Source organism: Scyliorhinus torazame, chromosome 16, assembly GCF_047496885.1.
Source record: "Scyliorhinus torazame isolate Kashiwa2021f chromosome 16, sScyTor2.1, whole genome shotgun sequence".
Lineage (NCBI taxonomy): Eukaryota > Metazoa > Chordata > Chondrichthyes > Carcharhiniformes > Scyliorhinidae > Scyliorhinus > Scyliorhinus torazame.
The window spans coordinates 197641312-197665525 of NC_092722.1; the positions used below are offsets into that span (position 1 = coordinate 197641312).

The 24214-nt window shown below is 55.2% G+C and overlaps 1 protein-coding gene across 1 annotated transcript in view; it reads left to right on the forward strand.

Moving 5' to 3' along the window:
• Window positions 1-24214, forward strand: part of cfap43 (cilia and flagella associated protein 43) — a 313462-nt gene that overhangs the window by 31150 nt on the left and 258098 nt on the right. Inside the window, exons 5-8 of the mRNA XM_072479757.1 lie at window positions 798-948; window positions 3940-4102; window positions 21140-21258; window positions 22572-22703. Of these exons, the coding sequence (XP_072335858.1) occupies window positions 798-948; window positions 3940-4102; window positions 21140-21258; window positions 22572-22703 (565 nt within the window). The remainder of the gene's footprint in view (window positions 1-797; window positions 949-3939; window positions 4103-21139; window positions 21259-22571; window positions 22704-24214) is intronic.

Below are 24214 nucleotides of genomic sequence, written 5' to 3' on the forward strand. Positions count from 1 at the left end.
CCAACCAGCGGAGAGTTTTCCCCCTGATTCCCATTGGCTCCAGTTTAGCTCGGGCTCCTTGATGCCACACTCGGTCAAATGCTGCCTTGATGTCGAGGGCAGTCACTCCCACCTCACTCCTGGCATTCAGCTCTTTGTCCATGTTTGAACCAAGGCTGTAATGAGGTCAGGAGCTGAGTGACCCTGGCGGAACCCAAACTGAGTGTCTGTGAGCAGGTTATTGCTGAGTAAGTGCCGCGTGATAGCACTGTTGGTGACTCCTTCCATCACTTTGCTGATGATGGAGAGTAGACTGATAGGGCGGTAATTGGCTGGGTTGGATTTGTCCTGTTTCTTGTGTGTAGGACACACCTGGGCAATTTTCCACATTGCCGGGTAGATGCCAGTGTTGTAGCTGTACTGGAACAGCTTGGCTAGGGATGCGGCAAGTTCTGGAGCACAAGTCTTCAGTCCGATTAGTTTGCTGTCCTCTGTAGAGTTCCCAAACTATTGGGAAACAACGAACTGAGGCCTTTCGGTAACTTTATCACTGCTTCCCAAGTGGGAATCCAACAGATCTGATTGGTCGACTGCTTTGTTCCTCCACATCACCAGATCTGATTCTATCAGTTCCCATTGGGCAGGTCATGTTGAAATGAGCCCCACTGATATTTCCCACAGGAAGCGAGGGAATAGTCAGTACACGAGTTCCTGTGCATCAGCTGGTAGCTTGAGACATACCTCGATGCATTGAGTAAATCAGGATATTGCCAACTCAAAAATATTAATACCAACCCTTTTGTTATTTTTATCTGCAGAAATATAAAGCTCCCAGCGGAAGACGGATCTGTAACCCTTCCTGAGGATGTGGGAATGGGTCCAGACAGCAATGCATTAACCTACTACGGCCCAAAGATGTTATTATCAGCCCAGGCGGGTCTCGTGGGAAAGACTGCCAACGTGTTTGTTGTAAGTTGCTTCAGGTGTTTGTTCAACTTCTTGTCCATCTTCGCTCACCCCGAGTCACACATTATTGGGTATTAACATATCGTAGAATCTCAGAACACAGAACAAAGCCTTTTGACTGCTGTGTGCAGTCCGCCTGAGGGAGGGTGCAACCCTCAGAAATGTGCTAACTGTTAGAGCTATTAAATTAGTTCCACTCCCCTCACTCCTTTTCCCCAGAATCTTTCCGTATGCATGTTTCTGAGCAAGAGTCGCTTCTTCGCAGTTAGTGGCTGCTCTTTCTTTCCCAATTAATGATGCTGAGTGCCCGGATTGTACATGTAGCAGGAGCAGCAAGGTTAACATCCTTGAATCACAGATACCAGGAACTTCCACATCAGTTTGACACCTGCTGTGCATTTCACAACATTATGGAATCCAGCATCTGAGTATTTGCAGACATGATGTGTGATGAGAGGAGCAAGCTTGAGAGGAACAGGTGACGTTGGGCTAATGGTTGCCAAAGTTCTCCACCACTGGGAGCTTTTGTGCCTGGGGCTGTAAGCACATAGAGAAATAAAAGCCAAAAAATGCTGGCTAAACTCAACAGGTCTGGCAACATCTGCGGAGAGAGAAACAGAATTAACTTTGAGTGTGCAACTACCAAGGTGGCAAAGGTGGACCCGGTGACATGAGTATTTCCGATGAATTAGCCAGTTTGAACCAGGCTAACATTTGGGAATCACAGGCTACGTTAGAAAAGAGAACATTACCCAGAGTTCCTGCAGCTGATGGGTGCTCTGCAGTAAAATGTGTGCATTGGCCTGAGGTCAGCGTGGAACTCTGGGTCAGATTTCGCATGCACTCAGTGTGGAGGCTGGACTCGGGTGAAGAACAACAGTTAGCTGTGATTGGACAATTGTTCAAGACGGTTTTTTGAGTTGTACCCAGGTACTGGTGTGTCGCTTCTGATGGAAATCGCAGGCGGCGCATGTGCGGATTTCTGATTGGATGAGATATCTCATCAAGGCCAATCCAGGCTGGGTATTCACCAGCTGGTTTGGGCTGGAGGTGATTGACCTGGAAAATGGCAGTGACGCAGTCTGTGTGAATGTCCAGTCTCTGTCTCCAGCACCGCTGATTTTACCAAGGGTTTGGGCGGTTGTGGAGCGTGGGCCTTTGAACTTGCCCACGCTGCGAACCACTCCAATTAGAGTTGTTAATGGCTTGTAAAAAATAACCGACACTACCACAATTTGGAATGTCCCGATGAGCTTCTGAAATTCCGAATCGGACCAGCTGCAGGCAAACAAGGATCATGTTGGGAGAGAATCTTGGAGACCAGAAAAGTTTAAAAAGTATTCATGCTTTTCATAGGTTAAAGTGCGGGGTATCCTTTTGAAGTTAAAGTGACAACAGCCCATCACAGTTTCGGGGTTGTCAACCTCCTGGTACCATGTGGGCAGCGGAGGAGTGGGCAAGGCTGTGTTTCCTCCGCCTGAGCATCAGGGAGGGTGCAGCTGAACTGTCAGAAATGGAGAGGAATGAGGGGTCAAGATGAAGGAGCTACTACAGTAAACAAAGGATCAGCACACAGGGGCGAAGGTACCTCCACATGACTGTGAACTAAAGTCAAAAGAGATTGCAGGTGGTCACAGACTTTCACCAGTGAGAACCTTTGCAGCATTTCACAGGTGACTGCGCACCAGTACATCACCCAGGTGATAGACGCCTTCTTCACTACTTCTTCTTTCGTATGTGAAGGGCCAATTACGAGGGGACACATGCTCAAGGTGAGGGGTGGGCGGGTGGTGAGGGTCTGGAACGCACTGCCTGGGAGGGGGGTGAGGGTCTGGAACGCACTGCCTGGGAGGGTGGTGAGGGTCTGGAACGCGCTGCCTGGGAGGGGGGTGAGGGTCTGGTATGCGCTGCCTGGGAGGGGGGTGAGGGTCTGGAACACACTGCCTGGGAGGGGGGTGAGGGTCTGGAATGCGCTGCCTGGGAGGGGGGTGAGGGTCTGGAACGCACTGCCTGGGAGGGGGGTGAGGGTCTGGAACGCACTGCCTGGGAGGGTGGTGAGGGTCTGGAACGCGCTGCCTGGGAGGGGGGTGAGGGTCTGGAATGCGCTGCCTGGGAGGGGGGTGAGGGTCTGGAACGCGCTGCCTGGGAGGGGGGTGAGGGTCTGGAATGCGCTGCCTGGGAGGGGGGTGAGGGTCTGGAACGCACTGCCTGGGAGGGGGGTGAGGGTCTGGAACGCACTGCCTGGGAGGGGGGCGAGGGTCTGGAACGCGCTGCCTGGGAGGGGGGTGAGGGTCTGGAACGCGCTGCCTGGGAGGGGGGTGAGGGTCTGGAACGCGCTGCCTGGGAGGGGGGTGAGGGTCTGGAACGCGCTGCCTGGGAGGGTGGTGAGGGTCTGGAACACACTGCCTGGGAGGGGGGTGAGGGTCTGGAACGCGCTGCCTGGGAGGGGGGTGAGGGTCTGGAACGCGCTGCCTGGGAGGGGGGTGAGGGTCTGGAACGCACTGCCTGGGAGGGGTGGGGGGGGGAGGCGGGGATCCTTACATCCTTTTAAAAAGTACCTGGATGAGGACTTGGCCGTCATAACATTCCAGGCTATGGGCCAAGTGCTGGACAATGGGATTAGGTGGGCAGGTCAGGACCTTTCATGTGTCAGCGCAGACTCGATGGGCCGAAGGGCCTCTTCTGCACCATAGCATCCTGTGATTCAGTGATATGGGGGGGGGGAGCGGGATTAGGCTATTGAGTTGGATGTTCAGCCATGATCATAATGAATGGGGGAGCAGGCTCGAAGGGTCGAATGGCCTCCTCCTGCTCCTAGTTTCTGTGTTTGTATGAACCCTGCCCCACCTGGATCCCTGCTGTAGTATTCCCGAGTGCTCCTGAGAAAGTGATGAGTTGAAATTTGCCTCTGAACAAAAAGAGTGACTTGCCTCCCGCTGACTGCAGCTTTCTCATTGATCAGCTCCTCCGCTTTGTTCTTATCTGTTTCTGAAGCCTGCTGACCTGCGGACACCGGCGGTCCAGCCTGTGTCTGTCTGCTGGACCCCGACCTCCGATCTATACGTGGGCTGCAAAACCGGACATCTTTTACTGGTGGATTCTGATTTGCATAAAGCTGTGGTATTGGCTGCTCCAGCCGCGGAGCGGTTCTCCACAGGTAAGAAGCTCGGAGTGACACTGAGACACTAAAATTCAACCATTCATTTTGTCTGGAGACTGGATGGAGTTTGGACAAATGGAGTTTGGGATGGCAGGGTGGCACAGTGGTTAGCACTGCTGCCTCACAGCGCCAGGGACCTGGGTTCAATTCCAGCCTCAGGTGACTGTGTGGAGTCTGCACGTTCTCCCCGTGTCTGTGTGGGTTTCCTCCGGGTGCTCCGGTTTCCTCCCACAGTCCAAAGATGTGCAGGTTAGGTGGATTGGCCATGATAAATTGTCCCTTAGTGTCCAGGGCTGTGCAGGTTAGGTTCTGGGATTCTGGGGATAGAGCAGGGGAGACAGTTGTCAATTTAAGCGGAGTGCTCATTCGAAGGGTCAGTAGACACTCGATGGGCCAAATGGCCTCCCTTTGGACTGTAGGGATTCTGTGTAGGGTTTCTAAATGTATAATGTGGATAATGTGCGGATATTCACTTTGGGAGTGAGAATAGAATGCAGCATATTGTTTACTAGGCATAAAACTTAAAATTCTAAAGCTCAGAACAACTTGGTGCGTCATCCTGTCCGGGTCCAGACTGTCCGGGTCCATACTGTCCGGGTCCATACTGTCCCGGTCCATACTGTCCGGGTCCATACTGTCCGGGTCCATACTCTCCGGGTCCATACTGTCCGGGTCCATACTGTCCGGGTCCATACTGTCCCGGTCCATACTGTCCGGGTCCATACTGTCCGGGTCCATACTCTCCGGGTCCATACTGTCCGGGTCCATACTGTCCGGGTCCATACTGTCCCGGTCCATACTGTCCGGGTCCATACTGTCCGGGTCCATACTGTCCGCGTCCAACCTGCCCGGGTCCATACCGTCCGGGCCCATACTGTCCGGGTCCATACTGTCCGGGTCCATACTCTCCGTGTCCATACTGTCCGGGTACATACTGTCCGGGTCCATACTGTCCGGGTCCATACTCTCCGTGTCCATACTGTCCGGGTACATACTGTCCGGGTCCATACTGTCCGGGTCCATACTGTCCGGGTCCATACTCTCCGTGTCCATACCGTCCGGGCCCATACTGTCCGGGTCCATACTGTCCGGGTCCATACTGTCCGGGTCCATACTCTCCGGGTCCATACTGTCCGGGTCCATACTGTCCGGGTCCATACTGTCCGGGTCCATACTCTCCGGGTCCATACTGTCCGGGTCCATAATGTCCGGGTCCATACTCTCCGTGTCCATACCGTCCGGGCCCATACTGTCCGGGTCCATACTGTCCGGGTCCATACTCTCCGTGTCCATACACTCCGGGTACATACTGTCCGGGTCCATACTGTCCGGGTCCATACTGTCCGGGTCCATACTGTCCGGGTCCATACTCTCCGTGTCCATACACTCCGGGTCCATACTCTCTGGGTCCATACTGTCCGGGTCCATACTGTCCGGGTCCATAGTCTCCGGGTCCCTACTGTCCGGGTCCATACTGTCCGGGTCCATACTCTCCGGGTCCATACTGTCCGGGTCCATACTCTCCGGGTCCATACTGTCCGGGTCCATACTGTCCGGGTCCATACTCTCCGGGTCCATACTGTCCGGGTCCATAGTCTCCGGGTCCCTACTGTCCAGGTCCATACTGTCCGGGTCCATACAGTCTGGGTCCATACTCTCCGGGTCCATACTCTCCAGGTCCATACTGTCCGGGTCCATACTGTCCAGGTCCATATTGTCCGGGTCCATACTGTCTGGGTCCATACTCTCCAGGTCCATACTGTCCAGGTCCAGACTGTCCGGGTCCATACTGTCCAGGTCCATACTGTCCAGGTCCATATTGTCCAGGTCCAAACTGCCTGGGTCCATACTCTCCGGGTCCATAATGTCCGGGTCGATACTGTCCGAGTCCATACTCTCCGGGTCCATACTGTCTGGGTCCATACTCTCCGGGTCCCTACTGTCCAGGTCCATACTGTCCGGGTCCATACTCTCCGGGTCCATACTGTCCGGGTCCATACTGTCCGGGTCCATACTCTCCGGGTCCATACTGTCCGGGTCCATACTGTCCGGGTCCATACTCTCCGGGTCCAGACTCTCCGGGTCCATACTGTCCGGGTCCATACTGTCCAGGTCCATACTGTCCGGGTCCATACTCTCCGGGTCCATACTGTCCGGGTCCATACTGTCCGGGTCCATACTGTCCGGGTCCATATTCTCCAGGTCCATCCTGTCCGGGTCCATACTGTCCGGGTCCATACTGTCCGGGTCCATACTGTCCGGTCCATACTGTCCGGGTCCATACTCTCCGGGTCCATACTGTCAGGGTTCATCCTGTCCGGGTCCATACTATCCGGGTCCATACAGTCCGGTCCATACTGTCCGGTTCCATACTCTCCGGGTCCATACTGTCAGGGTTCATCCTGTCCGGGTCCATACTCTCCGGGTCCATACTCTCCGGGTCCATACTGTCCGGGTCCATACTGTCCAGGTCCATACTCTCCGGGTCCATACTCTCCAGGGTCCATACTCTCCGGGTCCATACTCTCCGGGTCCATACTGTCCGGGTCCATACTGTCCCGGTCCATACTGTCCGGGTCCATACTGTCCGGGTCCATACTGTCCGTGTCCAACCTGCCCGGGTCCATACCGTCCGGGCCCATACTGTCCGGGTCCATACTGTCCGGGTCCATACTCTCCGTGTCCATACTGTCCGGGTACATACTGTCCGGGTCCATACTGTCCGGGTCCATACTGTCCGGGTCCATACTCTCCGTGTCCATACTGTCCGGGTACATACTGTCCGGGTCCATACTGTCCGGGTCCATACTGTCCGGGTCCATACTCTCCGTGTCCATACCGTCCGGGCCCATACTGTCCGGGTCCATAATGTCCGGGTCCATACTGTCCGGGTCCATACTCTCCGGGTCCATACTGTCCGGGTCCATACTGTCCGGATCCATACTGTCCGGGTCCATACTGTCCGGGTCCATACTCTCCGTGTCCATACCGTCCGGGCCCATACTGTCCGGGTCCATACTGTCCGGGTCCATACTCTCCGTGTCCATACACTCCGGGTACATACTGTCCGGGTCCATACTGTCCGGGTCCATACTGTCCGGGTCCATACTGTCCGGGTCCATACTCTCCGTGTCCATACACTCCGGGTCCATACTCTCTGGGTCCATACTGTCCGGGTCCATATTGTCCGGGTCCATAGTCTCCGGGTCCCTACTGTCCGGGTCCATACTGTCCGGGTCCATACTCTCCGGGTCCATACTGTCCGGGTCCATACTCTCCGGGTCCATACTGTCCGGGTCCATACTGTCCGGGTCCATACTCTCCGGGTCCATACTGTCCGGGTCCATAGTCTCCGGGTCCCTACTGTCCAGGTCCATACTGTCCGGGTCCATACAGTCTGGGTCCATACTCTCCGGGTCCATACTCTCCAGGTCCATACTGTCCGGGTCCATACTGTCCAGGTCCATATTGTCCGGGTCCATACTGTCTGGGTCCATACTCTCCAGGTCCATACTGTCCAGGTCCAGACTGTCCGGGTCCATACTGTCCAGGTCCATACTGTCCAGGTCCATATTGTCCAGGTCCAAACTGTCTGGGTCCATACTCTCCGGGTCCATAATGTCCGGGTCGATACTGTCCGAGTCCATACTCTCCGGGTCCATACTGTCTGGGTCCATACTCTCCGGGTCCCTACTGTCCAGGTCCATACTGTCCGGGTCCATACTCTCCGGGTCCATACTGTCCGGGTCCATACTGTCCGTGTCCATACTCTCCGGGTCCAGACTCTCCGGGTCCATACTGTCCGGGTCCATACTGTCTGGGTCCATACTCTCCGGGTCCCTACTGTCCAGGTCCATACTGTCCGGGTCCATACTCTCCGGGTCCATACTGTCCGGGTCCATACTGTCCGGGTCCATACTCTCCGGGTCCATACTGTCCGGGTCCATACTGTCCGGGTCCATACTCTCCGGGTCCAGACTCTCCGGGTCCATACTGTCCGGGTCCATACTGTCCAGGTCCATACTGTCCGGGCCCATACTCTCCGGGTCCATACTGTCCGGGTCCATACTGTCCGGGTCCATACTGTCCGGGTCCATATTCTCCAGGTCCATCCTGTCCGGGTCCATACTGTCCGGGTCCATACTGTCCGGGTCCATACTGTCCGGTCCATACTGTCCGGGTCCATACTCTCCGGGTCCATACTGTCAGGGTTCATCCTGTCCGGGTCCATACTATCCGGGTCCATACAGTCCGGTCCATACTGTCCGGTTCCATACTCTCCGGGTCCATACTGTCAGGGTTCATCCTGTCCGGGTCCATACTCTCCGGGTCCATACTCTCCGGGTCCATACTGTCCGGGTCCATACTGTCCAGGTCCATACTCTCCGGGTCCATACTCTCCAGGGTCCATACTCTCCGGGTCCATACTCTCCGGGTCCATACTGTCCGGGTCCATACTGTCCAGGTCCATACTCTCCGGGTCCATACTCTCCAGGGTCCATACTCTCCGGGTCCATACTCTCCGGGTCCATACTGTCCGGGTCCATACTGTCCAGGTCCATACTCTCCGGGTCCATACTCTCCAGGGTCCATACTCTCCGGGTCCATACTGTCCGGGTCCATACTGTACAGGTCCATACTGTCCGGGTCCATACTCTCCGGGTCCATACTGTCCGGGTCCATACTGTCCAGGTCCATACTCTCCGGGTCCATACTCTCCAGGGTCCATACTCTCCGGGTCCATACTGTCCGGGTCCATACTGTCCAGGTCCATACTCTCCGGGTCCATACTCTCCAGGGTCCATACTCTCCGGGTCCATACTCTCCGGGTCCATACTGTCCGGGTCCATACTGTCCAGGTCCATACTCTCCGGGTCCATACTCTCCAGGGTCCATACTCTCCGGGTCCATACTGTCCGGGTCCATACTGTCCGGTCCATACTGTCCGGGTCCATACTCTCCGGGTCCCTACTGTCCGGGTCCATACTGTCCAGGTCCATACTCTCCGGGTCCCTACTGTCCGGTCCATACTGTCCAGGTCCATACTCTCCGGGTCCATACGTCCGGGTCCATAGTCTCCGGGTCCCTACTGTCCAGGTCCATACTGTCCGGGTCCATACAGTCTGGGTCCATACTCTCCGGGTCCATACTCTCCAGGTCCATACTGTCCGGGTCCATACTGTCCAGGTCCATATTGTCCGGGTCCATACTGTCTGGGTCCATACTCTCCAGGTCCATACTGTCCAGGTCCAGACTGTCCGGGTCCATACTGTCCAGGTCCATACTGTCCAGGTCCATATTGTCCAGGTCCAAACTGTCTGGGTCCATACTCTCCGGGTCCATAATGTCCGGGTCGATACTGTCCGAGTCCATACTCTCCGGGTCCCTACTGTCTGGGTCCATACTGTCTGGGTCCATACTCTCCGGGTCCCTACTGTCCAGGTCCATACTGTCCGGGTCCATACTGTCTGGGTCCATACTCTCCGGGTCCCTACTGTCCAGGTCCATACTGTCCGGGTCCATACTCTCCGGGTCCATACTGTCCGGGTCCATACTGTCCGGGTCCATACTCTCCGGGTCCAGACTCTCCGGGTCCATACTGTCCGGGTCCATACTGTCCGGGTCCATACTCTCCGGGTCCATACTGTCTGGGTCCATACTCTCCGGGTCCCTACTGTCCAGGTCCATACTGTCCGGGTCCATACTCTCCGGGTCCATACTGTCCGGGTCCATACTGTCCGGGTCCATACTCTCCGGGTCCCAACTGTCCAGGTCCATACCGTCCGGGTCCATACTCTCCGGGTCCACACTGTCCGGGTCCATACTGTCCGGGTCCATACTCTCCGGGTCCATACTGTCCGGGTCCATACTGTCCGGGTCCATACTCTCCGGGTCCAGACTCTCCGGGTCCATACTGTCCGGGTCCATACTGTCCAGGTCCATACTGTCCGGGTCCATACTCTCCGGGTCCATACTGTCCGGGTCCATACTGTCCGGGTCCATACTGTCCGGGTCCATATTCTCCAGGTCCATCCTGTCCGGGTCCATACTGTCAGGGTTCATCCTGTCCGGGTCCATACTATCCGGGTCCATACAGTCCGGTCCATACTGTCCGGTTCCATACTCTCCGGGTCCATACTGTCAGGGTTCATCCTGTCCGGGTCCATACTCTCCGGGTCCATACTCTCCGGGTCCATACTGTCCGGGTCCATACTGTCCAGGTCAATACTCTCCGGGTCCATACTCTCCAGGGTCCATACTCTCCGGGTCCATACTCTCCAGGGTCCATACTCTCCGGGTCCATACTCTCCGGGTCCATACTGTCCGGGTCCATACTGTCCAGGTCCATACTCTCCGGGTCCATACTCTCCAGGGTCCATACTCTCCGGGTCCATACTCTCCGGGTCCATACTGTCCGGGTCCATACTGTCCGGTCCATACTGTCCGGGTCCATACTCTCCGGGTCCCTACTGTCCGGGTCCATACTGTCCAGGTCCATACTCTCCGGGTCCCTACTGTCCGGTCCATACTGTCCAGGTCCATACTCTCCTGGTCCATACTGTCCGGTCCATACTGTCCAGGTCCATACTCTCCGGGTCCCTACTGTCCGGGTCCATACTGTCCGGGTCCATACTGTCCGGGTCCATACTCTCCGGGTCCCTACTGTCCGGTCCATACTGTCCAGGTCCATACTCTCCGGGTCCATACTGTCCAGGTCCATACTGTCCGGGTCCATACTCTCCGGGTCCATACTGTCCGGGTCCATACTGTCCAGGTCCATACTGTCCGGGTCCATACTCTCCGGGTCCATACTGTCCGGGTCCATACTGTCCAGGTCCATACTCTCCGGGTCCATCCTCTCCAGGGTCCATACTCTCCGGGTCCATACTGTCCGGGTCCATACTGTCCGGGTCCATACTCTCCGGGTCCATACTGTCCGGGTCCATACTGTCCAGGTCCATACTCTCCGGGTCCATCCTCTCCAGGGTCCATACTCTCCGGGTCCATACGGTCCGGGTCCATACTGTCTGGGTCCATACTCTCTGGGTCCATACTGTCCGGATCCATATTCTCCAGGTCCATACTGTCCGGGTCCATACTCTCCGGGTCCATACTCTCCGGGTCCATACTGTCCGGGTCCATACTCTCCGGGTCCATACTGTCCGGGTCCATACTGTCCGGTCCATACTGTCCGGGCCCATACTCTCCGGGTCCATACAGTCGGGGTCCATACTGTCCGGGTCCATACTCTCCTGGTCCATACTGTGCGGGTCCATACTCTCCGGGTCCATACTGTCCGGGTCCACACTGTCCGGGTCCATACTCTCCGGGTCCATACTCTCCAGGGTCCATACTCTCCGGTCCATAATGTCTGGGTCCATACTGTCCTGGTCCATACTGTCCGGGTCCATACTGTCCGGGTCCATACTGCCCGTGTCCTTCCTGTTCGGGTCCATACTGTCCTGGTCCATACTCTCCGGGTCCATACTCTCCGGGTCCAGACTGTCCGGGTCTATACTCTCCGGGTCCATACTCTCCGGGTCCACACTATCCGGGTCCATACACTCCGTGTCCGGGTCCATACTGTCCGTGTCCTTACTGTCCGGGTCCATACTGCCGGGTCCATACTGCCCGTGTCCTTCCTGTTCGGGTCCATACTGTCCTGGTCCATACTCTCCGGGTCCATACTCTCCGGGTCCAGACTGTCCGGGTCTATACTCTCCGGGTCCATACTCTCCGGGTCCATACAGTCCGGGTTCATACTCTCCAGGTCCATACTCTCCGGGACCATACTCTCCGGGTCCACACTATCCGGGTCCATACTCTCCGTGTCCGGGTCCATACTGCCCGGGTCCATACTGTCCGAGTCCATACTGTCCGGGTCCATACTGTCCGAGTCCATACTCTCCGGGTCCATACTCTCCGTGTCCGGGTCCATACTGTCCGGGTCCATACTGTCCGGTCCATACAGTCCGGGTCCATACTGTCCGGGTCCATACTGTCCGGTCCATACAGTCCGGGTCCATACTGTCCGGGTCCATACTCTCCGGGTCCATACTCTCCGGGTCCATACTCTCCGTGTCCGGGTCCATATTCTCCGGGTCCATACTGTCCGTGTCCGGGTCCATATTCTCCGGGTCCATACTGTCCGGGTCCATACTGTCCGGGTCTATCCTGTCCGGGTCCATACTGTCCGGGTCCATCCTGTACGGGTCGATATTCTCCAGGTCCATACTGTCCGGGTCCATACTCTCCAGGTCCATACGTCCGGGTCCATACTGTCCGGGTCCATATTCTCCAGGTCCATACTGTCCGGGTCCATACTGTCCGGGTCCATCCTGTCCGGGTCCATACTCTCCGGGTCCATACTCTCCGTGTCCGGGTCCATACTGTCCGGGTCCATACGTTCTGGGTCCATACTGTCCGGGCCCATACTCTACGGTTCCATACTGTCCGGGTCCATACTGTCCGGGTCCATACACTCCGGGTCCATCCTGTCCGGGTCCATACTCTCCGGGTCCATTCTGTCCGGGTCCCTACTGTCCGGGTCCATACTGTCCGGGTCCATACACTCCGGGTCCATACTGTCCGGGTCCATACACTCCGGGTCCATACTGTCCGGGTCCATACTGTCCGGGTCCAAATTCTCCAGGTCCATACTGTCCGGGTCCATACTGTCCGGGTCCATACTGTCCGGGTCCATACTCTCTGGGTCCATACTGTCTGGGTCCATACTGTCCGGGTCCATACTCTCCGGGTCCATTCTGTCCGGGTCCCTACTGTCCGGGCCCATACACTCCGGGTCCATCCTGTCCGGGTCCATACTGTCCGGGTCCATACTGTCTGGGTCCATACTGTCCGGGTCCATACTGTCCGGGTCCATACTGTCCGGGTCCAAATTCTCCAGGTCCATACTGTCCGGGTCCATACTGTCCGGGTCCATACTCTCTGGGTCCATACTGTCTGGGTCCATACTGTCCGGGTCCATACTGTCCGGGTCCATACTCTCTGGGTTCATACTGTCCGGGTCCATATTCTCCAGGTCCATACTGTCCGGGTCCATACTGTCCGGGTCCGTACTGTTCAGGTCCATACGCTCCGGGTACATACTGTCCGGGTCCATACTCTCCGGGTCCATACTGTCCGGGTCCATACTGTCCGGGTCCATACTGTCCGGGTCCATACTCTCTGGGTCCATACTGTCTGGGTCCATACTGTCCGGGTCCATACTGTCCGGGTCCATACTCTCTGGGTCCATACTGTCCGGGTCCATATTCTCCAGGTCCATACTGTCCGGGTCCATACTGTCCGGGTCCGTACTGTTCAGGTCCATACGCTCCGGGTACATACTGTCCGGGTCCATACTCTCCGGGTCCATACTGTCCGGGCCCATACTGTCCAGGTCCATACTCTCTGGGTCCATACTGTCCGGGTCCATACTGTCCGGGTCCATACTGTCCGGGTCCATACTGTCCGGGTCCATACTGTCCGGGTCCGGGTCCATACTGTCCAGGTCCATACTCTCTGGGTCCATACTGTCCAGGTCCATACTGTCCGGGTCCATACTCTCCGGGTCCATACTCTCCAGGTCCACACTGTCCGGGTCCATACTGTCCGGGTCCATACGGTCCGGGTCCATACTGTCCGGGTCCATATTCTCCGGGTCCATACTATCCGGGTCCATACTCTCCGGGTCCATACTCTCCGGGTCCATACTGTCCGGGTCCATACTCTCCGGGTCCATACTCTCCGGGTCCATACTCTCCGGGTCCATATGCTCCGGGTCCATATGCTCCGGGTCCATACTGTCCGGGTCCATACTGTCCGGGTCCATACGCTCCGGGTCCATACTGTCCGGGTCCATACTCTCCGGGTCCATACTCTCCGGGTCCATACGCTCCGGGTCCATAATGTCCGGGTCCATACTGTCCGGGTCCATACTCTCCGGGTCCATACGCTCCGGGTCCTTACTCTCCGGGTCCATACTCTCCGGGTCCATACTCTCCGGGTCCATACTCTCCGGGTCCATACGCTCCCGGGTCCATACTGTCCGGGTCCATACTCTCCGGGTCCATACTCTCCGGGTCCATACTCTCCGGGTCCATACGCTCCGGGTCCATACTGTCCGGGTCCATACTGTCCGGGTCCATACTCTCTGGGTCCATACGCTCCGGGTCCATACTGTCCGGGTCCATACTGTCCGGGTCCATTCTGTCCGGGTCCATACTCTCCAGGTCCATACTCTCCGGGTCCATACTCTCCGGGTCCATACTCTCCAGGTCCATACTCTCCGGGTCCATACTCTCCAGGTCCATACTGTCCGGGTCCATACTGTCCGGGTCCATACTCTCCGGGTCCATGCTGTCCGGGTCCATACTCTCCGGGTCCATACTCTCCGGGTCCATACTCTCCAGGTCCATACTGTCCGGGTCCATACTCTCCGGGTCCATACTCTCCGGGTCCATACTGTCCGGGTCCATACGCTCCGGGTCCATACTGTCCGGGTCCATACTCTCCGGGTCCATACTCTCCGGGTCCATACGCTCCGGGTCCATAATGTCCGGGTCCATACAGTCCGGGTCCATACTCTCCGGGTCCATACGCTCCGGGTCCTTACTGTCCGGGTCCATACTGTCCGAGTCCATACTCTCCAGGTCCATACTGTCCGGGTCCATACTCTCCGGGTCCATACTCTCCAGGTCCATACTCTCCGGGTCCATACTCTCCAGGTCCATACTGTCCGGGTCCATACTGTCCGGGTCCATACTCTCCGGGTCCATACTGTCCGGGTCTATACTCTCCGGGTCCATACTCTCCGGGTCCATACTCTCCAGGTCCATACTGTCCGGGTCCATACTCTCCGGGTCCATACTCTCCGGGTCCATACTGTCCGGGTCCATACGCTCCGGGTCCATACTGTCCGGGTCCATACTCTCCGGGTCCATACTCTCCTGGTCCATACGCTCCGGGTCCATAATGTCCGGGTCCATACTGTCCGGGTCCATACTCTCCGGGTCCATACGCTCCGGGTCCTTACTGTCCGGGTCCATACTCTCTGGGTCCATACTCTCCGGGTCCATACTCTCCGGGTCCATACGCTCCGGGTCCATACTGTCCGGGTCCATACTGTCCGGGTCCATACTGTCCGGGTCCATACTGTTCGGGTCCATACTCTCCGGGTCCATCCTCTCCGGGTCCATACTCTCTGGGTCCATACTCTCCGGGTCCATACTCTCCGGGTCCATACTGTCCGGGTCCATACGCTCCGGGTCCATACTGTCCGGGTCCATACTGTTCGGGTCCATACTGTCCGGGTCCATACTGTCCGGGTCCATACGCTCCGGGTCCATACTCTCCGGGTCCATACTGTCCGGGTCCATACGCTCCGGGTCCATCCTCTCCGGGTCCATACTCTCTGGGTCCATACTCTCCGGGTCCATACGCTCCGGGTCCTTACTGTCCGGGTCCATACGCTCCGGGTCCATACTGTCCGGGTCCATACGCTCCGGGTCCATACTGTCCGGGTCCATACTGTCCGGGTCCATACTGTTCGGGTCCATACTCTCCGGGTCCATCCTCTCCGGGTCCATACTCTCTGGGTCCATACTCTCCGGGTCCATCCTCTCCGGGTCCATACGCTCCGGGTCCATTCTGTTCGGGTCCATACTGTCCGGGTCCATACTGTCCGGGTCCATCCTGTCCGGGTCCATACTGTCCGGGTCCATACTCTCCAGGTCCATTCTCTCCGGGTCCATACTGTCCGGGTCCATACTGTCCGGGTCCATACTGTCCGGGTCCATCCTGTCCGGGTCCATACTCTCCGGGTCCATACTGTCCGGGTCCATCCTGTCCGGGTCCATACTGTCCGGGTCCATCCTGTCCGGGTCCATACTCTCCGGGTCCATACTGTCCGGGTCCATACTGTCCGGGTCCATCCTGTCCGGGTCCATACTCTCCGGGTCCATACTGTCCGGGTCCATCCTGTCCGGGTCCATACTGTCCGGGTCCATCCTGTCCGGGTCCATACTCTCCGGGTCCATACTGTCCGGGTCCATCCTGTCCGGGTCCATACTGTCCGGGTCCATACTGTCCGGGTCCATACTCTCCGGGTCCATACTGTCCGGGTCCATACTCTCCAGGTCCATACTCTCCGGGTCCATACTCTCCAGGTCCATACTGTCCGGGTCCATACTGTCCGGGTCCATACTCTCCGGGTCCATACTCTCCAGGTCCATACTCTCCGGGTCCATACTCTCCAGGTCCATACTGTCCGGGTCCATACTGTCCGGGTCCATACTCTCCGGGTCCATACTCTCCAGTTCCATACTGTCCGGTTCCATACTCTCCAGGTCCATACTCTCCGGGTCCATACTGTCCGGGTCCATACTGTCCGGGTCCATACTCTCCGGGTCCATACTGTCCGGGTCCATACTGTCCGGGTCCATACTATCCCGGGTCCATACTGTCCGGGTCCATACTGTCCGGGTCCATACTGTCCGGGTCCATACTGTCCGGGTCCATACTGTCCGGGTCCATACTGTCCGGGTCCATACTCTCCGGGTCCATACTGTCCGGGTCCATACTGTCCGGGTCCATACTGTCCGGGTCCATACTGTCCGGGTCCATACTGTCCGGGTCCATACTCTCCGGGTCCATACTCTCCGGGTCCATACTGTCCGGGTCCATACTCTCCGGGTCCATACTGTCCGGGTCCATACTGTCCGGGTCCATACTGTCCGGGTCCATACTCTCCGGGTCCATACTGTCCGGGTCCATACTGTCCGGGTCCATACTCTCCGGGTCCATACTGTCCGGGTCCATACTGTCCGGGTCCATACTGTCCGGGTCCATACTCTCCGGGTCCATACTCTCCGGGTCCATACTGTCCGGGTCCATACTGTTTGTTTCTATTTACTCCCTTATCTATCCCTTTCCTTTATTTTTGTCGTTACCATGTTGACCCACGGACCTGTTACTTTGTTTTTAAATATTTTTTTATTCTCCTCCTTTTCCACATTTTCTCCCAAATGTTCACCCAGCAATAAACAATAATCAGTAAGGAATGTAACGTCAATCCCCATATCAATAACAACGATCCCATCCTCCCACCAAACCCCAAACATTGGCCCGCATGTTAACATAAACAAATGACAAAGAGGGACCAGGAATCATCCACAGTCACCATTAACACACACAGCCCCCCTCCCCCCAACCCTCCCAGCCCCCCCCAACCCTCCCAGCCCCCCTCCCCCCAACCCTTCCAGCCCCTCCCCCCAACCCTCCCAGCCCCCCTCCTCCCAACCCTCCCAGCCCCCCTCCCCCCAACCCTCCCAGCCCCCCCAACCCTCCCAGCCCCCCTCCCCCCAACCCTTCCAGCCCCCTCCCCCCAACCCTCCCAGCCCCCTCCTCCCAACCCTCCCAGCCCCCCTCCCCCAACCCTTCCAGCCCCCTCCCCCCAACCCTCCCAGCCCCCCTCCTCCCAACCCTCCAAGCCCCCCTCCCCCCAACCCTTCCAGCCCCCTCCCCCAACCCTCCCAGCCCCCCTCCTCCCAACCATCCCAGCCCCCCTCCCCCCAACCCTTTCAGCCCCCTCTCCCCAACCCTCCCAGCCCCCCTCCTCCTAACCCTCCCAGCCCCCCTCCCCCCAACCCTCCCAGCCCCCCTCCTCCCAACCCTCCCAGCCCCCCTCCCCCAACCCTCCCAGCCCCCCCCCAACCCTCCCAGCCCCCCTCCCCCCAACCCTCCCAGCCCCCCTCCCCCCAATCCTCCCAGCCCCCCTCCTCCCAACCCTTCCAGCCCCCTCCCCCCAACCCTCCCAGCTCCCCTCCGACCAACCCTCCCAGCCCCCCTCCTCCCAACCCTCCCTGCCCCCCTCCCCTCAACCCTCTCAGCCCCCCTCCCCCCAACCCTCCCAGCCCCAACCCCACTAATGTTCGTTGTGATCCAATTCTCGAAAGTGCAGAATACATAATGCCCATGAATTGTAGAACCCCTCCATCCTTCCCCTCAGTTCACATTTGACCTTTTCAAGCGTCAAGAATTCCAGCAGGTCCCCCCGCCGGTCCTGTATCTTTAAGGCATGGAATCAGCCTGTACACAGCCTTTAATTCAGACAAGCAGATTGCAGAAGGCTGTGCTGTTTTAGACTGACATCGGTGATGACTCACTTTGAATGACTTGGCTGGGGGTCAGTGAATCGGCACAAATGTCTGTGCCCTGCCCGGTGGCCAGTGATGATTGATTCTTGTCCCATGGACATCTTTCTCAGAGTCACAAGGCTGGAGTTAGTTTCAATTCTGCCGGTTGGATGGAGGACTCTAACCAACTCACTCCAGGAATTTGCCCCCACGCCACCGTTTGTGCTCATGGGGTCACAAAACCGCCCCCCAATCTGTGCAGTTTTGACGTCCACGTTTTTGAAGGATATATTTGCCTTGTGGGCACTACAGTGAAGGTTCGCTAGGTTGGTTCCTGGGATGAAAGGGTTCTCTGAAGATGAGAAGCTGAATAAATTGGGCCTACGTTGTCAGGCGTTTAGACGAATGAGAGGTGATCTCATTGAAATCTACAAGATTTGGAAGAGTAATAAAAGTAAAATATGCTGGAAACCCAAAATAAAAACAGAAAATGGTGGAAGAAAGCAGCAGGTTAATCAGCATCTGTGAGAGAAAAACAGAGTTAATGTTTCCAGTCTTCTTCAGTGCTGGCGAGAGGGAGGAATGTGATGGATTTTACGCTGAGAGAGAGCAGATGGAGCAGGTGGAGCGAAATAAGAGGGTCAAGGTATAGGTGGGAATTCAGTGGAGATTTGACAAAAATGTCATGGACACAGACAGGGAAGGAATAGTGATCGGCGCAGGCTTGGAGGGCCGAAGGGCCTGTTCTTGTGATGTAATGTTCCTTTGTTCTTTGATAGTGTTCTTTGATAATGTTAAAGACAAAGGCAGGAGTTGATAGAGGCGCAAGAAGTAGGAAGTCGTACAACATCAGGTTAAAGTCCAACAGGTTTGTTTCGAATCACTAGTTTCCAGAGCTCAGCTCCTTCCTCAGGTGAATGGAGAGTGGGGTTCCAGAAACATATATACAGCAGAAGAAGGTCAGAGATCTTTGAAAGCAAAACATAAGAACAAGTGACAGGCTGGCCCTTGTTTGAATAAACAAAAACCAAACTGGGTGAGGATGGTAATGGTCTGAAGTTGTTGAACACAATGTTAAGCCCGGAAGGCCGTTAAAGTGTCTGATCGGAAGTTGAGGTGCTGTTAGTGTGCGTTGGGCTTCACTAAGACATTGCAGCAGGCCAAGGACAGAAATGGGGATATGAGAACAAGATGGCAAATCGCCAGGCGACAGGAAGGTCAGAGTCATGCTTGCGGTCTGAGCAAAGGTGTCCGCAAAGCATCACCCTGTCTGCATTTAGTCTCCCCAGTGTAGAGGAGGCCACATTGGGAGGCTAAATTAAACAAAATGCAAGTGAAAGGCTGCTTCACCTGGAAGGAGTGTCTGAGCCTCGAGTGGTGAACAGGGAGGAAGTAAAGGGGCCGCTCTTTCACATTCTACAATTGCACAGGAAGGTGTTGTGGGAAGGGGATGAGGTGTTGGGGTGATAGAGGAGTGGACCAGGATGTCATGGAGGGAACTGTCCCTATGGAATGTTGGTGGTGAGGGGAGGGCGGCACGCTAGCACAGTGGCTAGCACTGTTGCTTCACAGCTCCAGGGTCCCAGGTTCGATTCCCGGCTTGGGTCTCTGTCTGTGCGGAGTCTGCACGTTCTCCCCGTGTCTGCGTGGGTTTCCTCCGGGTGCTCCGGTTTCCTCCCACAAGTCCCAAAAGACGTGCTTGTTAGGTAATGTGGACATTCTGAATTCTCCCTCTGTGTATCCGAACGGGTGCCGGAATGTGGCAACTACCCTACCCAGCACATCTTTGGGTTGTGGGAGTGAAACCCACGCAGACACGGGGAGAATGTGCAAACTCCGCACGGACAGTGACCCAGAGCCGGGATCGAACCTGGGACCTCGGCGCCGTGAGGCAGCAGTGCTAACCACTGCGGCACCGTGTCGCCCTTGGTGGATCACTTGTGCTCTGAGTTTTCCTCAACCTCGTGTGGGGGCTGTGGATTGTGTCCAGCACCGCTACTGTCGGGGGGGTGGGGAGCTGCTCCGCTGGATGGGGGTGCTTCGGCGGGGGCTGGAGTGACTGGTGAGGGGTGGTCTGGGGATGGAGAGGGAGGTCTAGGGGGCACCATCTGGCAGGTCGGGTCTGCACGCGGCCAGCGCCATGTTGTACGGTGCAACCGCTGCAGGTCGCCACCGTGCACGGCCACGGACCCGGACATTCTCTAGCCGTTGTTGCTGCAGGAGCCGGGTATTTTACCCGCCACCGCTGTGATCCCCTCATCAGTCCCGGAATCGGTGAGGGTTCTCCGCTGATTTCGGCGTCGTGAAACGCCACAGTCCCAACGCCGGCGTCAGCACTTAGCCGGAAAACCGGAGAATCTAGTCCAGGGTCTTTAATTAACCCAAAACCTTTCTGTATTAAGTACTTTCTCAACAGTTGCTGAGATGTCCGTCAGACTGTCCTGGGGTTCCAGGTAGTCACTTGCATCAATTTATGAACAGACAGGTTAATGTTTGAATCAGAAAGAGGAATGTATTTATAATATCGTAACACAACCCATAAGCTTGACATGTAAACGTGATTATTTGTCAAGTGCAGTGTTTGTTTCATAGACACACATGGCAGCCGTTTTGTGCTCAGCTCGATTCCGCAAACCCAAATGACATACGGACAAGTTATTTTCTGGACCTTGGCTGGAGGAAGAATGTTGACCAGCAGACCAGGGAGAAATTCTTCAAGTAGTGACATGGGGTCATTCACGTCTATCTCAGTCACTGTGCCAGTTTAATGTCTCATCTGGAACTCGGATGGAGGCTTGCCGTTTCTCAAGTTCTCAAGGGTTTACTTTATGGTTATGTGCTGTCTATTGTTATCCTATTGTGGCTAATCACAAAATCTTGTTGTGTAATTGTCTAGAAAACATGATGAGCAATCTGTCACAGTCCAAGATTACGATGAGTGTCTATCCAGCGTTAAAGCCATGCACAGTGAATACCATGGCGATCCACCCAAAGGGACTGTTTACAGCTGGAACGGTACTTATTTCAGAATAATGTCATTTACTCCAAACTCCACAATGTGTTTGACTGGTTTCACAGCAGCAGGAGGAGGCCATTTAGCCCCTCGAACCAAAGTTACTTGTGCCATTCCACTAAATCATGGCTAATCTTCTACTTCAACACCTCTTTGCCACACAAACCCCACACCCCCTTGATGTCATTATTATTTAGAAATTATCGATTTCTGACTTAAACGTTCTCAGTGGCTGAGCTTCCACAGTCCTCTGGGGTGGAGAATTTGGTGGGGTTTGGCGGCGGGGGGACCCGAAGATCCCATTGACGGGAATGGCTGGAAAATTCCAAATCCTTGTGAAGCCTATTTGTGTCCTCCTCACAACTCACATTCCACCTAGTTTTGTCTCAGCTGCAAACTTGGAAAAATTGTACTTGGTCCCCTCATCAAAATCATTGATTACAGATTGTGAACAGCAGGTCCCAAGTACTAATCGTCGCGGTACCCCTGGGGTCAGAGCCTGCCAACCTGGGAATAATCCATTTATTCCTACTCTCTGTTAATTCCATTAACCAATCCTCAATTTGTGCCAGAATATTACTCCCAAGACATGTGCTTAAATTTGTTTACTAACCCTCTGGGTGCAACCTTATCAAAAGCCTTCTGAAAATTCAAACATACCAAATTCACTGGTTCTCCTTGATCAATTTTGCTCACAATGTCCTCAAAAAACCCCAACAGATTTGTCTAACATTATTTTCCTTTCATAAATATACGTTGACTCTGACAAATCAGATCATTATTTTCCAACAGTCCAGTTATCACATCCTTTATAATAGATTCTAGTATTTAACAACTTTCAGTCCCATTAATTTCACCACTACTATGTTGTATAGGAATCTCCTCAGCTTCCCATTCTCACTAGTTCAGTATTACCTGGGAATTTCTAGTATCTTCCTCGATGAAGACCTGGATTTTAATCCTCGAGGCGGGTAGGGGGAGTCAGGAAGATTCCTGCCTTGGTCCACCTGCCTTGGGAGAAAGTGCCTGCAAAGGTGGGTTCTCCATTTCTGGTGGGGGCTGGGGAGGCGATGGAGGGGGTACCTGATAGCACAACACCAGCAGGGTTAGAGTTTGAACTTGTGATTGGATTGGTTACAGTTAGTTGCAAGCGGTGTACACATGTGTGCGTGTGCAGAGGTTCTCATGTATGTGCTTGCATCAATCTTGTGTGAGATCATGAATTTACATGAATGTATATGAGACGTTGAAAACATCAAAGCATTGCACACATCTGTGTGTATAGGCTGGTAACCCAGGGCAATGTCTTTGGCAGGATGGAACCCTCTATTGTATCAAAGTGAAGCCCGAGAAAGTGGAAGTTGAGGAATGCTGGTCAGCAGCGCTGCCAATTCGGAACATTGGATTCTCGCGAAACTATGAATCACTGCTCATTGCTACGGATAAGGTAAATCAGACTCAGTTTCAACTGCACTGATGTGTCAGACTCCAAGCACAGTCTGACTGGATCAGGCTCACAGACTATTAAACATCTCTTTGTTACAAACATAATCTTTCAGATTATTTTTTCCAGCCTGTTTTATGTCAAAGGAAACTATAATTCTCAAATAAACTTTTCTGTCCATGCCACCAAAATGCTTGTTTTACTCAGCACTGGCTACTCCAGAATGCCGACACCCTCATCGATTTTTGGCGTGTTTTGAATGCGTTATCACAGGTCACGTACCGCACTGTAGCTTTTTAATTTGTAGTCAACTCTTAGTTAATAACTGACTTTGGGGTCTCAACCTCAAAATACATTTTTCACCCATCACTTCTCTCAAAATCTGAAATGTATTATATTTTCCAGTACATCCCTGCATATAACACACATGGTCTTTGCATCCTTATTTGCATTGGTACAGTTGGCAAAACCATACCTCAAGAAATCATTTTTATACTACTTTTTCTTCTTTGTAGGCAGTTAGCCAGAGGCCCTGGAGCTGTGGACAGAGCTCTCTGCTCTGCCCTGGACTCTCCTAGGCAGCTCTCTCCAGGAGATTCAGTTGTGAGATATTCTCCAATAAGTAAACTGCCGAATTAAGTCTCTGGCTACCTCTCACTTTTCAGAAAACAATCCATCTCCATAGCCCTCCAGTAGTCTCCACTAATCTCCCTCCGCCTGGACTCCTCCCTCCAGCCGCTTACCTGCTCTTCATCTTTTCATTAAGAACTGTCGGCATGACATTGACCGTCTCAATTTCTCTGCTCATCCCCACTCGGATCTGCTTCCTTCTGAGCTGCTGCTCTCCGCTCTCTCAGGTCCAACCCTGACTTAGTCATCAAACCCACCAACAAGCCGGGTGGGGTTGTCCGGCCCTACATCATATCAACAACTTCCAATTCCCCAGCTCTAACCGCCGCCTCTTTCCCGTGGATATCTAATCCCTCTGCACCCCATTCCCCACCGGGATATCCAATTCCTCTATAACACATTCCCCAGCAGGGTGTCCAAACCCTCTATACCTCCATTCCCCACCAGGGTGTCCAATCCCTCTATACCCCCATTCCCCACCAGGATGTCCAATCCCTCTGTACCTCCATTCCCCACCAGGATGTCCAATCACTCTATCCCCCCATTCCCAACCAGGATGTCCAATCCCTCTCCCTCCATTCCCCACCAGGGTGTCCAATCCCTCTATCCCCCCATTCCCAACCAGGATGTCCAATCCCTCTAAACCCCAATTCCCCACCGGGATGTCCAATCCCTCTGTACCCTCATTCACCACCGGGATGTCCAATCCCTCTATACCCCCATACCCCACGGGGATGTCCAATCCCTCTGTACCCTCATTCCACACCGGGATGCCCAATCCCTCTATACCCCCATTCCCCACCGGGATATCCAATTCCTCTATACCTCCATTCCCCACCAGGATGTCCAATCCCTCTAAACCCCAATTCCCCACTGGGATCTCC